Source organism: Numida meleagris, chromosome 1, assembly GCF_002078875.1.
Source record: "Numida meleagris isolate 19003 breed g44 Domestic line chromosome 1, NumMel1.0, whole genome shotgun sequence".
Taxonomy (NCBI): domain Eukaryota; kingdom Metazoa; phylum Chordata; class Aves; order Galliformes; family Numididae; genus Numida; species Numida meleagris.
The window spans coordinates 39,826,501-39,840,472 of record NC_034409.1 but is presented as its reverse complement, the minus strand read 5'-3'; the positions used below and the strand labels follow the sequence as shown (position 1 = coordinate 39,840,472).

Below are 13,972 nucleotides of genomic sequence, written 5' to 3'. Positions count from 1 at the left end.
GCATTGAACACTGGGCCCATGTGAGTGAACAAAAAGATGCAAGAGCTCTTGCACGTATGCTAGCATGCTCTGCCCCCACTACCCATATGGCAGTGGTTCGTTGTGCTAAGCAGCAGGCTGTGAGTAGGAGGCAGATTTAGGCTGCTTGGCCAGTGCATGCTGCTCAATCAATTGTTCTCCATCCTTCCCAAACGAATGGCAGACAGCCAGATGGAAGCATGCTTGGGGATAGAGCTGGCTCCTGGGCATGGAAGGACCACTCTGAGTACTAGATTTATTTCTGTTTAAAAATTGTCATACTATATAATTAGTGCTACATCTATTTAACAATGCAAATTAATCTAAATATAGCTGGACATGATTTATTGGGTGCTACACTGATATAAAGAAGAAAAAGTTGGCAAAGAACTGTCCTTCTGGCTCATTTACATAAAAAGAGATAAGCTTTGACCATCCTTTAAATGGAACCTTATCAAGTATCTGATATTCTCAAACCTGAAGGTTATTCTGCTATTCATACACATTATCCACCTTTCTGTTTGCAAAGAATACATGCCTTTGCTTAAAAACTGAACAAATAAATACTCCCAATAGAGTTTGAAGTTCATAACTCATTAATATGAACTGCTGTTCCTGTTGTAGGTTACTCATTTCCAATAACTTCAGGCACTTATCGTAGGAGCTGTGCTCTCCACATAATCAGTGGATACATGTGAATGTCTTGAGAGTGTGATTCAAATCACTTAATTTATGGAATAATTGCATACCTCCCAGACACAACTCATTAGGAACCTGCAGACTCTGGTCTTGAATAAACAATTCAAAACCTGGTCTGTTAATCAAGAGAATGCAAGAAATAAACATCCTTGACTACGGAAGATTCCAGTGGTAAGACCTTCAGTACAGAAAACAAGACATGAAAGTGTATCTTCATTTTATCCTAACAGTAGAAGAGGTTACAATAAAAGTATCATTAGTTATTTTACAGGGAAAATATTTTTGAAAGAAAGGAAAAAGAAATGCAGGAATCATGCATAGCAGGCTCCTATGTCTTCTTGGGAGTGGCTGAGGGGAAGAGATAGGAATGCAAATAAGCCCAGCTGTGCGGCTTTCAATAGATGTTGCTTTCATATTTCCAAGGTTATTAAGTCTAATATTAATCTATGCTAAATAAGAATTTTGCAGAAAACTTTGTAGAACGTACTCATATGTAACACTGTATCTTCATAACCATGTTGCTTTCACATTTTTTCAGGAAGTTTTATGCATGCCAAACAGTTGGCTTCAGAGACAGGTGTAAAAAAAAAACAGTAGGATGACTGTTTGAGCCTGAGGTGGAATTAATATACAAATGGGACTCAATCAACTCATTTTGACCATCACAGTACAATAATTTGGCTTGTTTTCTAAGAAAGACTTGTTCACATTGTTTTTTGACTAATTTTCTGCACAGTTCTCTGTCTGCAGCATGTGCTGTCTTTCTGAGTGTGAATTAGGATACTTCACTGCATTATGGATAAACCATTATGAACAGTAGCATCAGCATGGGCTGAAGATACCAACAAATGGGAACTGGCTTGCTGAGACTGACAGGTGGCATTCTCTAATTCTCACTATTCTCTAAGCATTCAACTGGGAAAAGAAATAAACACAAGTATACGTTGCAGAAGAAAAGACCACTGCCAGCTAGTGTTCCTATCCCCACAGAAGACCCTACTGGATTATACTTGGAAATAAAGGCTTGGGTTCCTTTGAGTGAAATCCAGGCTCTTTGGAAGCTAGTGCAGATTTTACTGACTTCATTTTACCAATTTTCCTCACGCTACCAGGTCAACGCACATGACTTTGAATTATTTCTGAAGGTACATTAAAAAGCTCTTCCCTTCAGTATTTTGTTTCGTTGAAGGAAAAGGGTTTACTGCTGAAATTGTCTGCTGCAATTGCAGCTCTCACTATCTTATTACTTTATAATTTCCCATAATTTCACTGCAATTAATACAAGAAAACTAACCATAATGTCGTGATGAAGTTAGTACATAACCCAGTGGAAAAGGAAGGCCTACAGGAAGGAAAAACAAAGATCCAGAGAAGTTAGTGAATGACTGAAGGCCACAGCAAGCCAGAAGTATACTCTATATGTTCCAGGCTATAGCACATACAGCTGATCTCAAGTCTGCTGTTTCATTTAGCAGACACATCCATTGAAAAACAAGAATGTTTCACTAGTGATAGTGTTTCAGCCTGATGCAACGAGGAATGACTGGCATATTAAATCTCCTTCTCCAAAAATGCTTTGTGACCTAAGAAAAGATTCAGATGACCACAGCAACTACACTCCAAGCAACAGAGCTAAATTTTAGTAATTTTTCAGTGCCATTGTTCATGACTGGAATGATTAAGTCTATTCCTTTCCTCAGCCCATAGGCTGAGCTTAAGCAAGAATTTTGCTCTACCAATGCATTAAATTCAGACCCAATAAATCAGCAGCTTTTACAGCGTCTCTAGGGCTGGGTGTTTGGGGCCTTTTTTTCCTAAGGTAAAAAGCAGCAGGAGCCACTGGATACATGGCAGGGACTGGGAAGTTACAAAGATGAGAAGTGAGACGGGAAGATCTCATAAAAATGCTGGTGCCAGTGGTCACTCAGCTGCACCCACAGAAATCTGAAGTAAGATCACATAGAAGAGTTTGGAATGGAGTACTATGAACTTAAAGCATGTGCACTGTACTGAGATGATGTGAGAGACCACAGCAAGTTTCATGAGGTACCATTAATTTCACTGATGCTAAGAAAAAGACAGTAAAAAATACTTACTGCTTTTGTCTACTTTTGATATGGTGACATTTATACCAGAAGGAAATAACACCAGCAAGTTATTTCTAGGTACTTATTGATTTCAAACTTGAGCTTTCTAGTACAGTTTGACGTAATATTTGAACTGCAGAAAAAATAACAACCTCTTCTTTTCACCTCCTCTAGCCTCCCCCCACCAAGAAAATACCCAATCAGTTTGGTTCAGCCTCTTGATGTGTGTACCAAAGCTACTACATATAAATCTCAGCTGAGGAGCCAGAGCTGTCAGAAGACTATATGTATCAGAGCTTTAGACTAGGTGCGTCCGAATAGCAAAGTAAACCTACCGCAAGTGACAATCCAGAACAGTCATGAGACACAACACAGACAAGGAGGACATAGAAGGAAGAAATAAAAATTAAAACATCCACATACGAACAGTAGCAAAAACCATGGAGAAATGACCTTTTTACAGTAGTGCATTCTTATAATAATTTGCCTCCCCAAACAGAATCTTCTCCTCCCCCTAGCTCTTGGCAGAGCTGTGTACTCTACTTGAAAAAGTAACCATGGAGAGCCGTAGAAATGTGTTTAAAGACTGGAAGCCTTGTCTTATTTTAAACTTTTCTCTCACTTTATTGCAATAATATTTGCTCATAATCTATACTATTTCACAAACAGTTTCTCGTTTAAAAATCAGACTAAAAGTTGTGTTCAGGAAAGTGGTCATTTCAAAGCATAAGTCTAACAGAAAGAAAAATTATTTCACTTATTCTATAATATCTAGCTATTGTGCACGGCTATTGATCCAACTGAGTCACTGTGTCAAAAGGATCTTTACCTATGTCAAATTACACAGCTCTGTAAGGGTTTGGGATGGACGTGCAGGTCAGCATGGGCACATGTAAGCCAGAAGTTCTCTTTGACAAACTAAACCAGGCTAAGCTGGAAATTATACTTGCAGAGGCTGATACTGCCAAATGCTGCTCCCTTTCAAGTTTAGTGCGCCTAGGGAACTAGGATCTTGGAAGATGCCAAGTGCCTATCAACTGCTATTATGTACTCTCAGCTGAAGGCAGCAGGTAATTAGCACTTGTACGTTCAGTCTTAACAATGACTGAACTAAGCTTTTTGTTTTTTGATAACATTTAAGATTTTTGGTATTGTAGGTTGCCCTTTATAAAGGCAATAGATTAACATCTCGATTTACAATTACTTTTTTATTTTTTACCCCTTTCTCCTTTATGACAGAACCTCTGAAGTGATTCATTCCTCTTTAGTGAAGTATTTTACATTTAACATTGCATTGAACTCTGCCTGGTATACTAAAGCCTGCAATAATAATTCCGGATTAAACTGTCAGAATAAAAAATCACTCATGCTGGAAAAAAAAAAAGAAAAAAAAAGAAAAGACAGCTGAGTTTTCAAAAATTAGGAATTAAGTTGTTAGAAACTATAGAACAACAAGGACCTAAAATGTATACACTACTGACTGGTATGAAATGAAGGGAGTTAACTCAATCAACCTGTTTTAGAAATCCCAGACACTTAAGAAGAAAACAGGCTAAAGAGCTGGTGATGCAGTCACTTATTTAGGGTCCAACACTTACATCAGCTGAGAATCTATCCTCCTCGGGTTTAACTGTGCAAACCAAACCATGTCAGTTAAATCACAAAATATGTGGGCAAAAGTATGTTTAAATACCTATACAGAATATTTTGAATGGAATAATCTCTAAATACCTAACTGTGCAACATTTCAAAGTTTGAGCTACTTTTTTTGATAAATAAGGAGGCACGAATCAGCTTTTATCAAATTTTTCCAGGAAAAATAAAGATATTAAATTCAATACTAATTACATAAAAAAATTTGCATTTTATATATTTATTTTCCAAGAATCCATGGTCATTTATCCAGGTCCTAACAAATACAATTAAAAACACTTAATAATATATTGTCAATACAACAGTGGTCTTAAATGATATGGAACAAACTCCACATTAATATCAATAAAGAAACTGCACATTATTTATCCTGCAATGAAGTATTAGGTTTGTTATCATTAGTAACATTGGTAGAACACAGCAAACTCCATCACAAGGGATTTTTCCACTGACAATCAGAGTTCTTCCAAATTACCCTTGCTTCAATGGAAAGAAGTTAGATAAAAGTAGCCCTGGGTAAACCAACAATTGATGATGTGACTTTCCATGTACAGCTTGTGGGGAAATAACTCACAATTACTTAATAATGCAATCTCTACATTAAACACAGGGAATTCATGAATCCTAAATCTGGGTGCTTAAAGTAAAAGGGTTTGTTTCATATTCATCATATGTAGAAAACAAAATCAGTAAAAATCTTCAAAGGAAAACCCCAAATTTCTGCTCTGTTGTATTCTGAGTTCAACCTCACTTATCTTCCTAACCTTGAAACAGGTATACCTACATTACTGACTTTGTGTGCTGGTGAAGCTGTTTGCAGGTGTGAATTTGCCTTGTGTCTACACTTGAAGCTTTGCACTTCAATACACTGCTGTGGCATCTTCCCTCCTTGTGGAACCAAGGTTGAAGCTGTGCACTAGGGCACTATCTAAAGTTCACTATATTGGTATAGTGTATAGCCTAGAAAAACTAACCGCAGTCTAATGCATTGACATTTCAGTAATGGCTACTATCCATAAAGCAACAGCAACAAAAACTGTCCTTTTGGAAAGTGGAAATAGCTGCAGTCAGCCATCGAAATTACAAGATCTCCTTTTGATATTCTTCCCTATCATGACTTACATGCTTGGAGAATTATGCTACCTCTTGAAGACTGGCTGATGAGCCCCATCGGTGGCTGTTCCATCACTGTACAGTGACATCCCACCACTTGTGCTTGTCTGCTCCAGACAACTCTTAGCTACTCTTCTCTAGGCTTCTCTTCTGGGATCTTGTTCTTGATCTGACAGCACTACTCCTCAGGCTCCCAGATTTGGCTTGTATTACTAATCAACCAGTCCGCAACCCCAGCTTTCTTCACACACTAGCTAATGGGAGGAACTACTCATTCCTTGCTTTGCTTTTATCTTTTCTCATTGGCTGGATAAGCACTTCTGGATTACTGTGGCTCAACCTTACAAAAGGTCTTGGGAGCACAGACACATGCAGTATCTTTACAGTTATTGTCTCCTACTGAAGAGGTTTCACATAGCAATTCTCTAAGTCTCCTCAGTACTTTTTGTTTGAAATATAGAGCCCTTTGTCTTTGCTTAGGAAATCTGACAGTGCAGTAAGAACATGTGAATTCTTCATGTTTATTTCCCTCTTCTCCTGTTTATTCTCAATAGCTTTCCCTATGAATCCTTAACACCAGAAACATAAGGAAGAAGGACAATAATAAAATCCTGATTGAAAAAAAAAAAAAAAAGTATTTCAGGAACATATTAATGGAGTCTGTTGCACTGAGGATTAGGTCCTGCAACCTTCTGCTTCTCTTTAATGAAGTAGATCTAAAGGACAAGTTTGTCTGCTCTCATGAAGATGATACTACTCAAAGGGCATTATGCTAATCTATTCCTCTAAGTTACTCCACTGACTTATAGCTACAAGTATATTCTGTTATCTTTAAGCTCTACCTCTTGCACAAAATAAATTCTCTCAGCATCACTGTGCTGAATGCTCTATGCGATTTCTTTTTTTTTTCCTTTGTTTCCATGTTTCTCATTTTCTCTTCTATACTGTTGTTTGTTTCTCAGTTGACCTTATGCTTTTGTGTAAAAAGAGATTCAGAGTACAGATCTATGTTTGTTTATCACCTGTGCTCAGAACTACTGCTAGCAAGATATAAATGCTATACTTGCTCTTGGTCAAAGTCCTGAAAAAAGACTGCCGAATACTGCACATATTTGCTACATTTCTGTGACAGCCAAGATACTCTCAGTAAACTTTCTCCTTCCAGATGAGTCATTACAAGTCTGTTCATTTTATTAGCAGGAGAGAGAAACTGGTTGGCTGCTTTATCAGTGATGCCATACCCATATTCACTTTTTATGATACTACTGAGAAGATGCTGACAATCAGTCCCCTCTTCACAGAGGGGTCTACCAAGGTGACAAGCACAACATTTTTTGTTAGACACAACAGGCAGAATTCTGCAAATATAACTCAAGAGTTGAAGAAAAGGAGAGGTACTTTACCTGGTCTTTCATGGTTTTCCCTAAGTCTTTAACATCTTTCATGTTAATAGCATTCTTCCCTCCCTTCTCCTTCCCCTTCTTCTTGTTCTTCTTTTTGAACAAGCATTTCTTACAGAGACAAAAGCAGCAAGTAAGGATTAATAGGACTGCAACTATGGCTATGGCTATTAAGGCCCAAGGTGGCACTGGAAGAGAAAACGAAACAAAAAAGAGAAGGTGGTAAACTGTTAGTAGGGTTAACTTTGGAAACAAGCACATTTCTCTTACAGCTAAGCCTTTTGCAAAGAAAATGCCTTGCAGAAATGCCTGAAATTCTTTCTAAAAAACCTCATCATCTTTTGTATATTTCCCCCAATGCCAATATCTATCTATTTACATGCCTGGTGACACATTTCAAATTAACTTGCAGCTATTCTGAATAAATCAACCATCTGAAAACAGTATGTCCAAAATATTTACACCGTGCAGATCTGTAAAATGTTCGGCATACTTAGGCAATTGTTTGCTTTCTTTAATCATCTCCACAACCCACCTGGCATTGTGGCTGAATTGGGCAGAACTGGCCAGGAATTTCCCATTTTCAGAATGGCATCAGATCCAACAGCCAGTTTTGACGAACTTCTTTCTCTGCCTGCTGCTGTATAGACTCCTCACAACACAGCGCAGGTCAAGGTCACTAGTAAACACTGACCAAGGACATAGGACTGGCCAATCCAAGGGCATGTGTGCTATTAGTCATCATACCCTAATATTAGCAGAGTTGCAGTACGTAGCTATACTTTCACCCATATTTTCCTATCAAGAAAAGCATTTGTTCAATTTATTAATTCAGTCCAGGAATCTGGGCACAACTTTAGTATGAATAAACAATACAGAACACTTAGGGTGATAAAATGGTCTTGTTGAAGATTAGAATACTGGAAAAAATGAGTTAAGATGACACTGAAACAGTACAGGAGGGAATTATCTTCATACAGCTCAGTTTTAATGACCTCAGATCCCGACACTGAACCAGAACACTTGATGAAACTTTAAATGTTTTAAACTGTCATTTTCTAAAATCTCTAAATGCACTTTGTCTACCAGGTCTGCAAGTTACTCTCTGAGTGTGTTACCTACAGGTCTCTAATACGATACAGAGCAAAACTGACGAGTGAATCAAATTTGACATGTTGACGTCAGTGAATCACAGAAGGGAATGGACAGTATAAATAGAGAAAATTAATTGCTTAAAGGAGCTAAGCAGAGAGTGAAGCATGGTCACAGGAAATTTGACTAGAAATTATCAGTTCAGAAAGAGGACAAAGCAGCTAAACTTTCCTTACTCTCTGTTTAATGACTTTAATTTCTAACTTTCATTCAGAAGTCCTTGGTGACAGATACAAAAATAATGTAGGAAAATAGTTAAACAGTAATTTTTGTAATACATTTTGTGCCTCCAAATGGTCATTACGTGCAGCTGCTATAAAAGAGAAACTATACCATATGTAGAACAAATGAGAACTGATTACTAAACAAATGAATGTTAAAAGATAAAGGGAACAGATTAACAGCTGTTTATGAGATGTATTTTATGGAGTCAGCAGCAAGAATTCCGCAATAAAACTTGCATTAGATCTGCACTTACCACAACTTAAAAATCTGTATTTCATGCATTAATGCTTTCATTTTTGCTTCAGTTCTGGTGCAACAGTAACACTTCACAGCACACCTGACTTCTACAAAATTTTATCTTTTCGTTCAGCACTCAGGAATGTAAAATCATTGCCTTTCACAGGCAATGTGTCCTTTTCAAATTTAAACTTCACGGGTGTACTTAAACTGTGTTAGACACATAGCCTTTGAGATTGTATTTACAGAATGCTATATTTTTTACCTGAGCTAATTCATAAGAGTTATGTCAATAGAGAAATGAATGATGTGCCTAAATTTATCAGCTATTTGTTTTGCTGTTTTGCCAGGAATGCTCAAAGCACTGTGTAAGGCAAAACAGGGAGCAGCAAGAGTATAGGATGGGTTCTGCTGGCAGGATGGCACTGTGGGAGGAAAGAGAGGCGGAGCACATCACATGCAGCTAAGCTGGGAGAACCAAGGAACTGAGGAGACAGGGAATGTGGGTGTTAGTAGGATATATAAATATGTATGCTACAGATGAAGAAGCTTGTGTAGGGAGTGAAGTCAGGTGCCTGTGTGCTGAAGCTGTTGTGCAAAGTGGTATTCTAGCACTGTTGCTGTGGTACTCTGGAGCATGACCAATGTAGGGTGCCTTAGGGAGAATTTCAGACACTTGCAGATACCTCTTTTTTTTTTTTTTTTTTTTTTATAATGCATTGTCTGCTTTCATCTATTTGTAATTTAATTTCACCCAATAGCTCTTGTGATGCAATTAAATGATCGCCAAATTAATATCTGAGACACAAAGAATTATACAGAATTCCTCATTTATCTGCCCAAAGAAAAAGTGCTCCATTTTTATTACAGAAAGCATAAGCAATAAAGAATAAAAAACTGAGGTAACCCAGAATCTGGAAATTTTCCAAAACGTCTTCAACATTCAAGTCTGAAAAAACAAAAAGGAATGGATTTTTTTCCCCAGTGAAAGTGCATTGTCTCTGTCAAGGAGATGTCTCAGCAGAACATTGCCACTGACAGAGATCGCCCAATCTAATATTGCTGGCAGTGGATACATGTGTTAGATTCAAGAGAAGCAAAACATATTGTTATCACTAGCTTTGAAATGATGTTTGTTGCCTTTCAAAAGCATTATCTAAATAAATGTTAATCATTTTACGTAATGCAGGCAAGATTTTCCAAAATTATTATAGACTTCGAGGGTTTTCGTATTTGTTCCTCTCAATTCATGACGCTGCCAGAAGAGCCTGAATTCCAGAAAAAATATATCTCTAGAAAGTAGTTTTGGACAGCCCAGAATAAAATGACCAAGGTGACTCAAACTTTGGAAGTCTCAAAACCACAGTCTTTAATATTTTGGCATACCAACTGTGAAAAGCATATACAAAAACCTTATGGATAGTATATGAACTTTTTGTTACTGAGTGGCTCCCTTCAGAGATTCATAATGCTTAAATCTAGTTAGACTTTCCCACACATAAGACGTTCACATAATTTCATTTTCCTAGTGATCAACAATGGGAATCTACAGTTTGAAGGCTACCTCCATCTATATTAAATCAGCTTGATTGGGTTCAGTAGCGTAGTTTGAAACCTCAGGAGGTCTTTGGACATGAGCCATTAAGCAAAAGGCCTCTGCAGCAGACAAAAGGGTTTGGGTGACATGAAAAACACAGATCCTGACCAAGTGACAGAGAGGTATCAGAGAGCCAGAAGCTTCTTGTACAATTTGTCTTACCTAGTGCCAGCACAAGGGGGTGCTTTGAAACAAGCAATACTTAAGTAAGCTGTCAAGGAAAAGCTATAGCTTTAAGTATAATTAATATGTGCATAAGCTTTCTGGTATTTCAGTGCTATTTTCTTTGTTCTGCTCCTGTGGTCTTAAAGACACTGTCATGAATCACTACATGATTTGGTGAACCTCCAAGGCCCTTACAGACAAATCTATAGGAGGAGATCTGCTGAGGTAGCATAGTTAGTAAGCAAAGTTTTTAATTAGTCTTATTGATCCAATCCAAGCAGTGTACACTCAGAAATGCAGGAGTGAAATAAAAGGAAATTGCAGGGAAAATGAAATGCATGGCTTTTTCCTGAGCAATAGTAGGGCACTGGGAAGAATAAACTCTCCAGCATTGTGTTGACAATTAAGACATTTTTGGTACAAACACTGCGTCCTTCACTCATGCTGAACATCAGTTAGAAATGGAAGTAGCTAAAGGAATTGTGATCTCTCTCTCTCTCTGTGTTGTTTCCTACCATGAAGGTCAGCCAGGGTTGTGTGCATATTGTGGACCATTTGATGCACCTGCATCCATTTCACAAATATGGCAGCTGTAGTGCACTGACATCATTTCAGTTCGGACTTAAGAATGGACTGTTGAGGCAGATCTCCAGACCATCCCCACTTGCCATGTTTAGACACCCAGTGTGCAAGCTCAGGAAGGGCATGATGGAAGTAGTGGCAATACTTGCTCCTAGAGCTACCCTAATGGTGCTCCAAACTGCAAAAGGCACTCAGTCCATGGGAGCAAACACAGTCCGAAGCATTACCCCTACAAAGTCTGCTGTGTGGCACTGGGTCCTCAGGACAAACTGCTTCACACCACAGATTTGGTTTTATTTCATTGTACTAAATATAGATTGTATCCCACCCTGTCATTAAATCTTGTTCCACCAAATATGCTAGATGCAAAGGAAAATATGTATTACCGAGGCACTCCATTTACAAGCTACAAATTGTGCCCTTTATATAAACATATCCTTACTTAGCCTTACACAGAATGCTTGGAGAGATACAGGTCTTGGGTCTAAAACTGACATTCCTGTCAGACGATCTAAAATTATCAAATGCCTCAGAGGACATTTGGTCCCAAGGAAAGACAGTAAGAGGGAAGTCACAAAATGTGTAACAGCATCAAAGTGCTGTAGTCTGTAAAAGAGAATAAAATCCTTCATCCTAATAATTTTCCTCCCTTTCTGCGTGTAATGTCAGAGGAAACCTCATTAGCTTAAAAAAGAATCCAAAGAGAAGGAAGGTCAAGAAAGAACTGAAGAGACAAAGCTGAATTAAACAGCAAAGACTTCCTTACCAAGAAAGCTATCGAATGACAACTCCCAATTAAGTAATTAACAGCCCCATTTAAACTGTGACAGCAAAGGACTATCAGATGATGGCAGATTCCATATTATTGTACAAAGGCTCATGGTATGTTGCAATTGATACATATTAATAACCTATGTTTCAGAGGGGGCATGATACTTAACAGGAAGAAGCAACTGTCACATAGCTGTAAGTGAAGTGCACCACATTAAGCTAAATCTCTGGTCACCTAAGCATGAGTGCAGTGGCAGTTTTCATTTATTAAATTGCAGTTTTACTGTAGCTTTTTTTGCACTTACAGCTTCCATTCTAGCCTGGTCTAGTGGTTGGTGACCCTGCCCACGGCACCGGGGGTTGAAACTAGATGATATTTGAGGTCCTTTTCAACCCAGGCCATTCTATGATTCTATGATTCTATGATGATTCAGAAAGCAAAAATAATATATAGCCATATTCTTTCCCTATAGCAACTCCCAAGAGGCCACATTCTGGGAACCCATTTGACTTTCATTAGAAATTACTTTAAAAAAAAAGAACAAGTATTAAGAGCAAGGATCCAATGGATACCACTATTCACAGCAGAAGGAATACAATGGTGATCAATGTAAAGAAAAGGAAATACTGATACGTGGTAGAATTACTTGTAAAGGAGGCAGAGAAAAACGGCAAATACACACTTAAAAATACTGGTGATTAAATGCTAACCTTCGGGCTTACACAGCTATATATCCTCCCCAAACACTCTTATATATGAAACCTTGCTCTAACAGCCTGTTTGCAAAACACTATTTTCACATTCTTACATTTATCTCTGATTTTTTATGTGTTTGAGTTAATGGTTTTGACCTAACAGGAACCCTTAGTAAGGTTCCTGTTAAAAAAAAAGTTCTCTTGTGCTGTATTGTCCCTCCTCTACTTCTTGAGCAATGTGCTGTTGCATAATACTCTTGCCATGAATATTTTACGGAAGTTACTGAGGCTTTAACTGAGTTAAGAGATGTATGTTTTGACGGTGAAAGTTTCCCACATGAAAATAGTCTGTGAAACTCCACTGATGTCATGGGCTTCGCTCATTGAATATACTCCTGCCAATATCTTGTTTGTTAGATATCCTCATGTGAAATTATGCCAACTTCACATGGTTGAACATTCATGTCTTTGCAAATAAACTGATACTGAATTTAGCAGGAATCTCAGATATTGCTACAAATTTAGCTGAAGAGGTTGGTCCATTTGAGAACCTGATGCATGCCCCAGGGCTGGAAGTCAAAATGCTTAAAATGACCAAAATATTTACCTGAAAGTGAACCACATCTACTATGAAAATTTCCAAGTCTATTACATTTATTATTGTTAGTACTAATTCACCTTTTAGGGCACATGGGAGCTGCAGGTTGTGGTAAAACACATCTACCTAGTTGTGCAGAGCAGAACTATTTCTATCTCAGTTGCTCTCCCTCTCTCCTATGCATTTTGCTCCTTTTCTCCCTCAGGTCCTCACTGCTCAGTTTCATTAGCTCCTTTGCTCTCATCTCCTGAGAAACATGGCTGAAAAGGCAAGGCCAGGAGTCTCCAGGTGAGACTGGACAGTGAGGCAGTGAAGCTGCTGAGATGTCTCCTTGACAGCAGCTCTTCAGAGAGATCAGCAGGGCTTTCAAGCTTAAGTGTCAGGTTTCATCTGAATAAATACTAAACCAAAAATAGATCCTCTGTTAACCAGCTCATTCTTTCTTGAACTCAAAATTAAACACAATACAAGCAAAAGAGAGTTAAAACAAATTTCCCTTCTGCTGGTTGTGTTGCTGTGGGTCTGGGCTGCTCTCTCAGGCTTGTCTTCAGCTCAGCCACCATCAGACACGGTCTCTGGGAGCTACCGTGCAGTGCTACCATCTCTCTCATCCTCCCACAGCTCCCAGTCCTCCCTCTTGCTGCTGCGTCCCCTTTCCTTGGGCAAGTTCAGCAGCTCCATTACATTTCACCCACTGACTTCTACAGAAAAGTGTATCCCCACTGCCTCCAGCATGTCTCTACCAGTTGGCATGCAGCAGCCCAGAGGAGAAAACAGCAGCCCAGCTCCCTGCTGCATGTCCCTTGCAAAGGGCTGCAATGCTGGCCAGTTCAACAAATCTAACTCCTTTCCCTGTCCAACAAAACCACTAGGTCATTTACTAGAGAAAATGGAATAGAGAAAGGAAAAACTTTAGTGGAAAATGCTTTCTAATCAAGTGGATAATATTTTTAGACTGATGCTTCCTATCAGTTCATTA

The 13,972-nt window shown here is 38.5% G+C and overlaps 1 protein-coding gene across 6 annotated transcripts in view; it reads right to left on the bottom strand.

Annotated features, from left to right (window-relative positions):
• SYT1 (synaptotagmin 1) overlaps nucleotides 1-13,972 on the bottom strand; it is a 316,371-nt gene that overhangs the window by 84,586 nt on the left and 217,813 nt on the right. For all 6 annotated transcript variants that reach the window (XM_021385239.1, XM_021385240.1, XM_021385242.1 and 3 more), the window contains one exon: nucleotides 6,974-7,158. In XM_021385239.1, coding sequence (XP_021240914.1) covers nucleotides 6,974-7,158 — 185 coding nt within the window. The remainder of the gene's footprint in view (nucleotides 1-6,973; nucleotides 7,159-13,972) is intronic.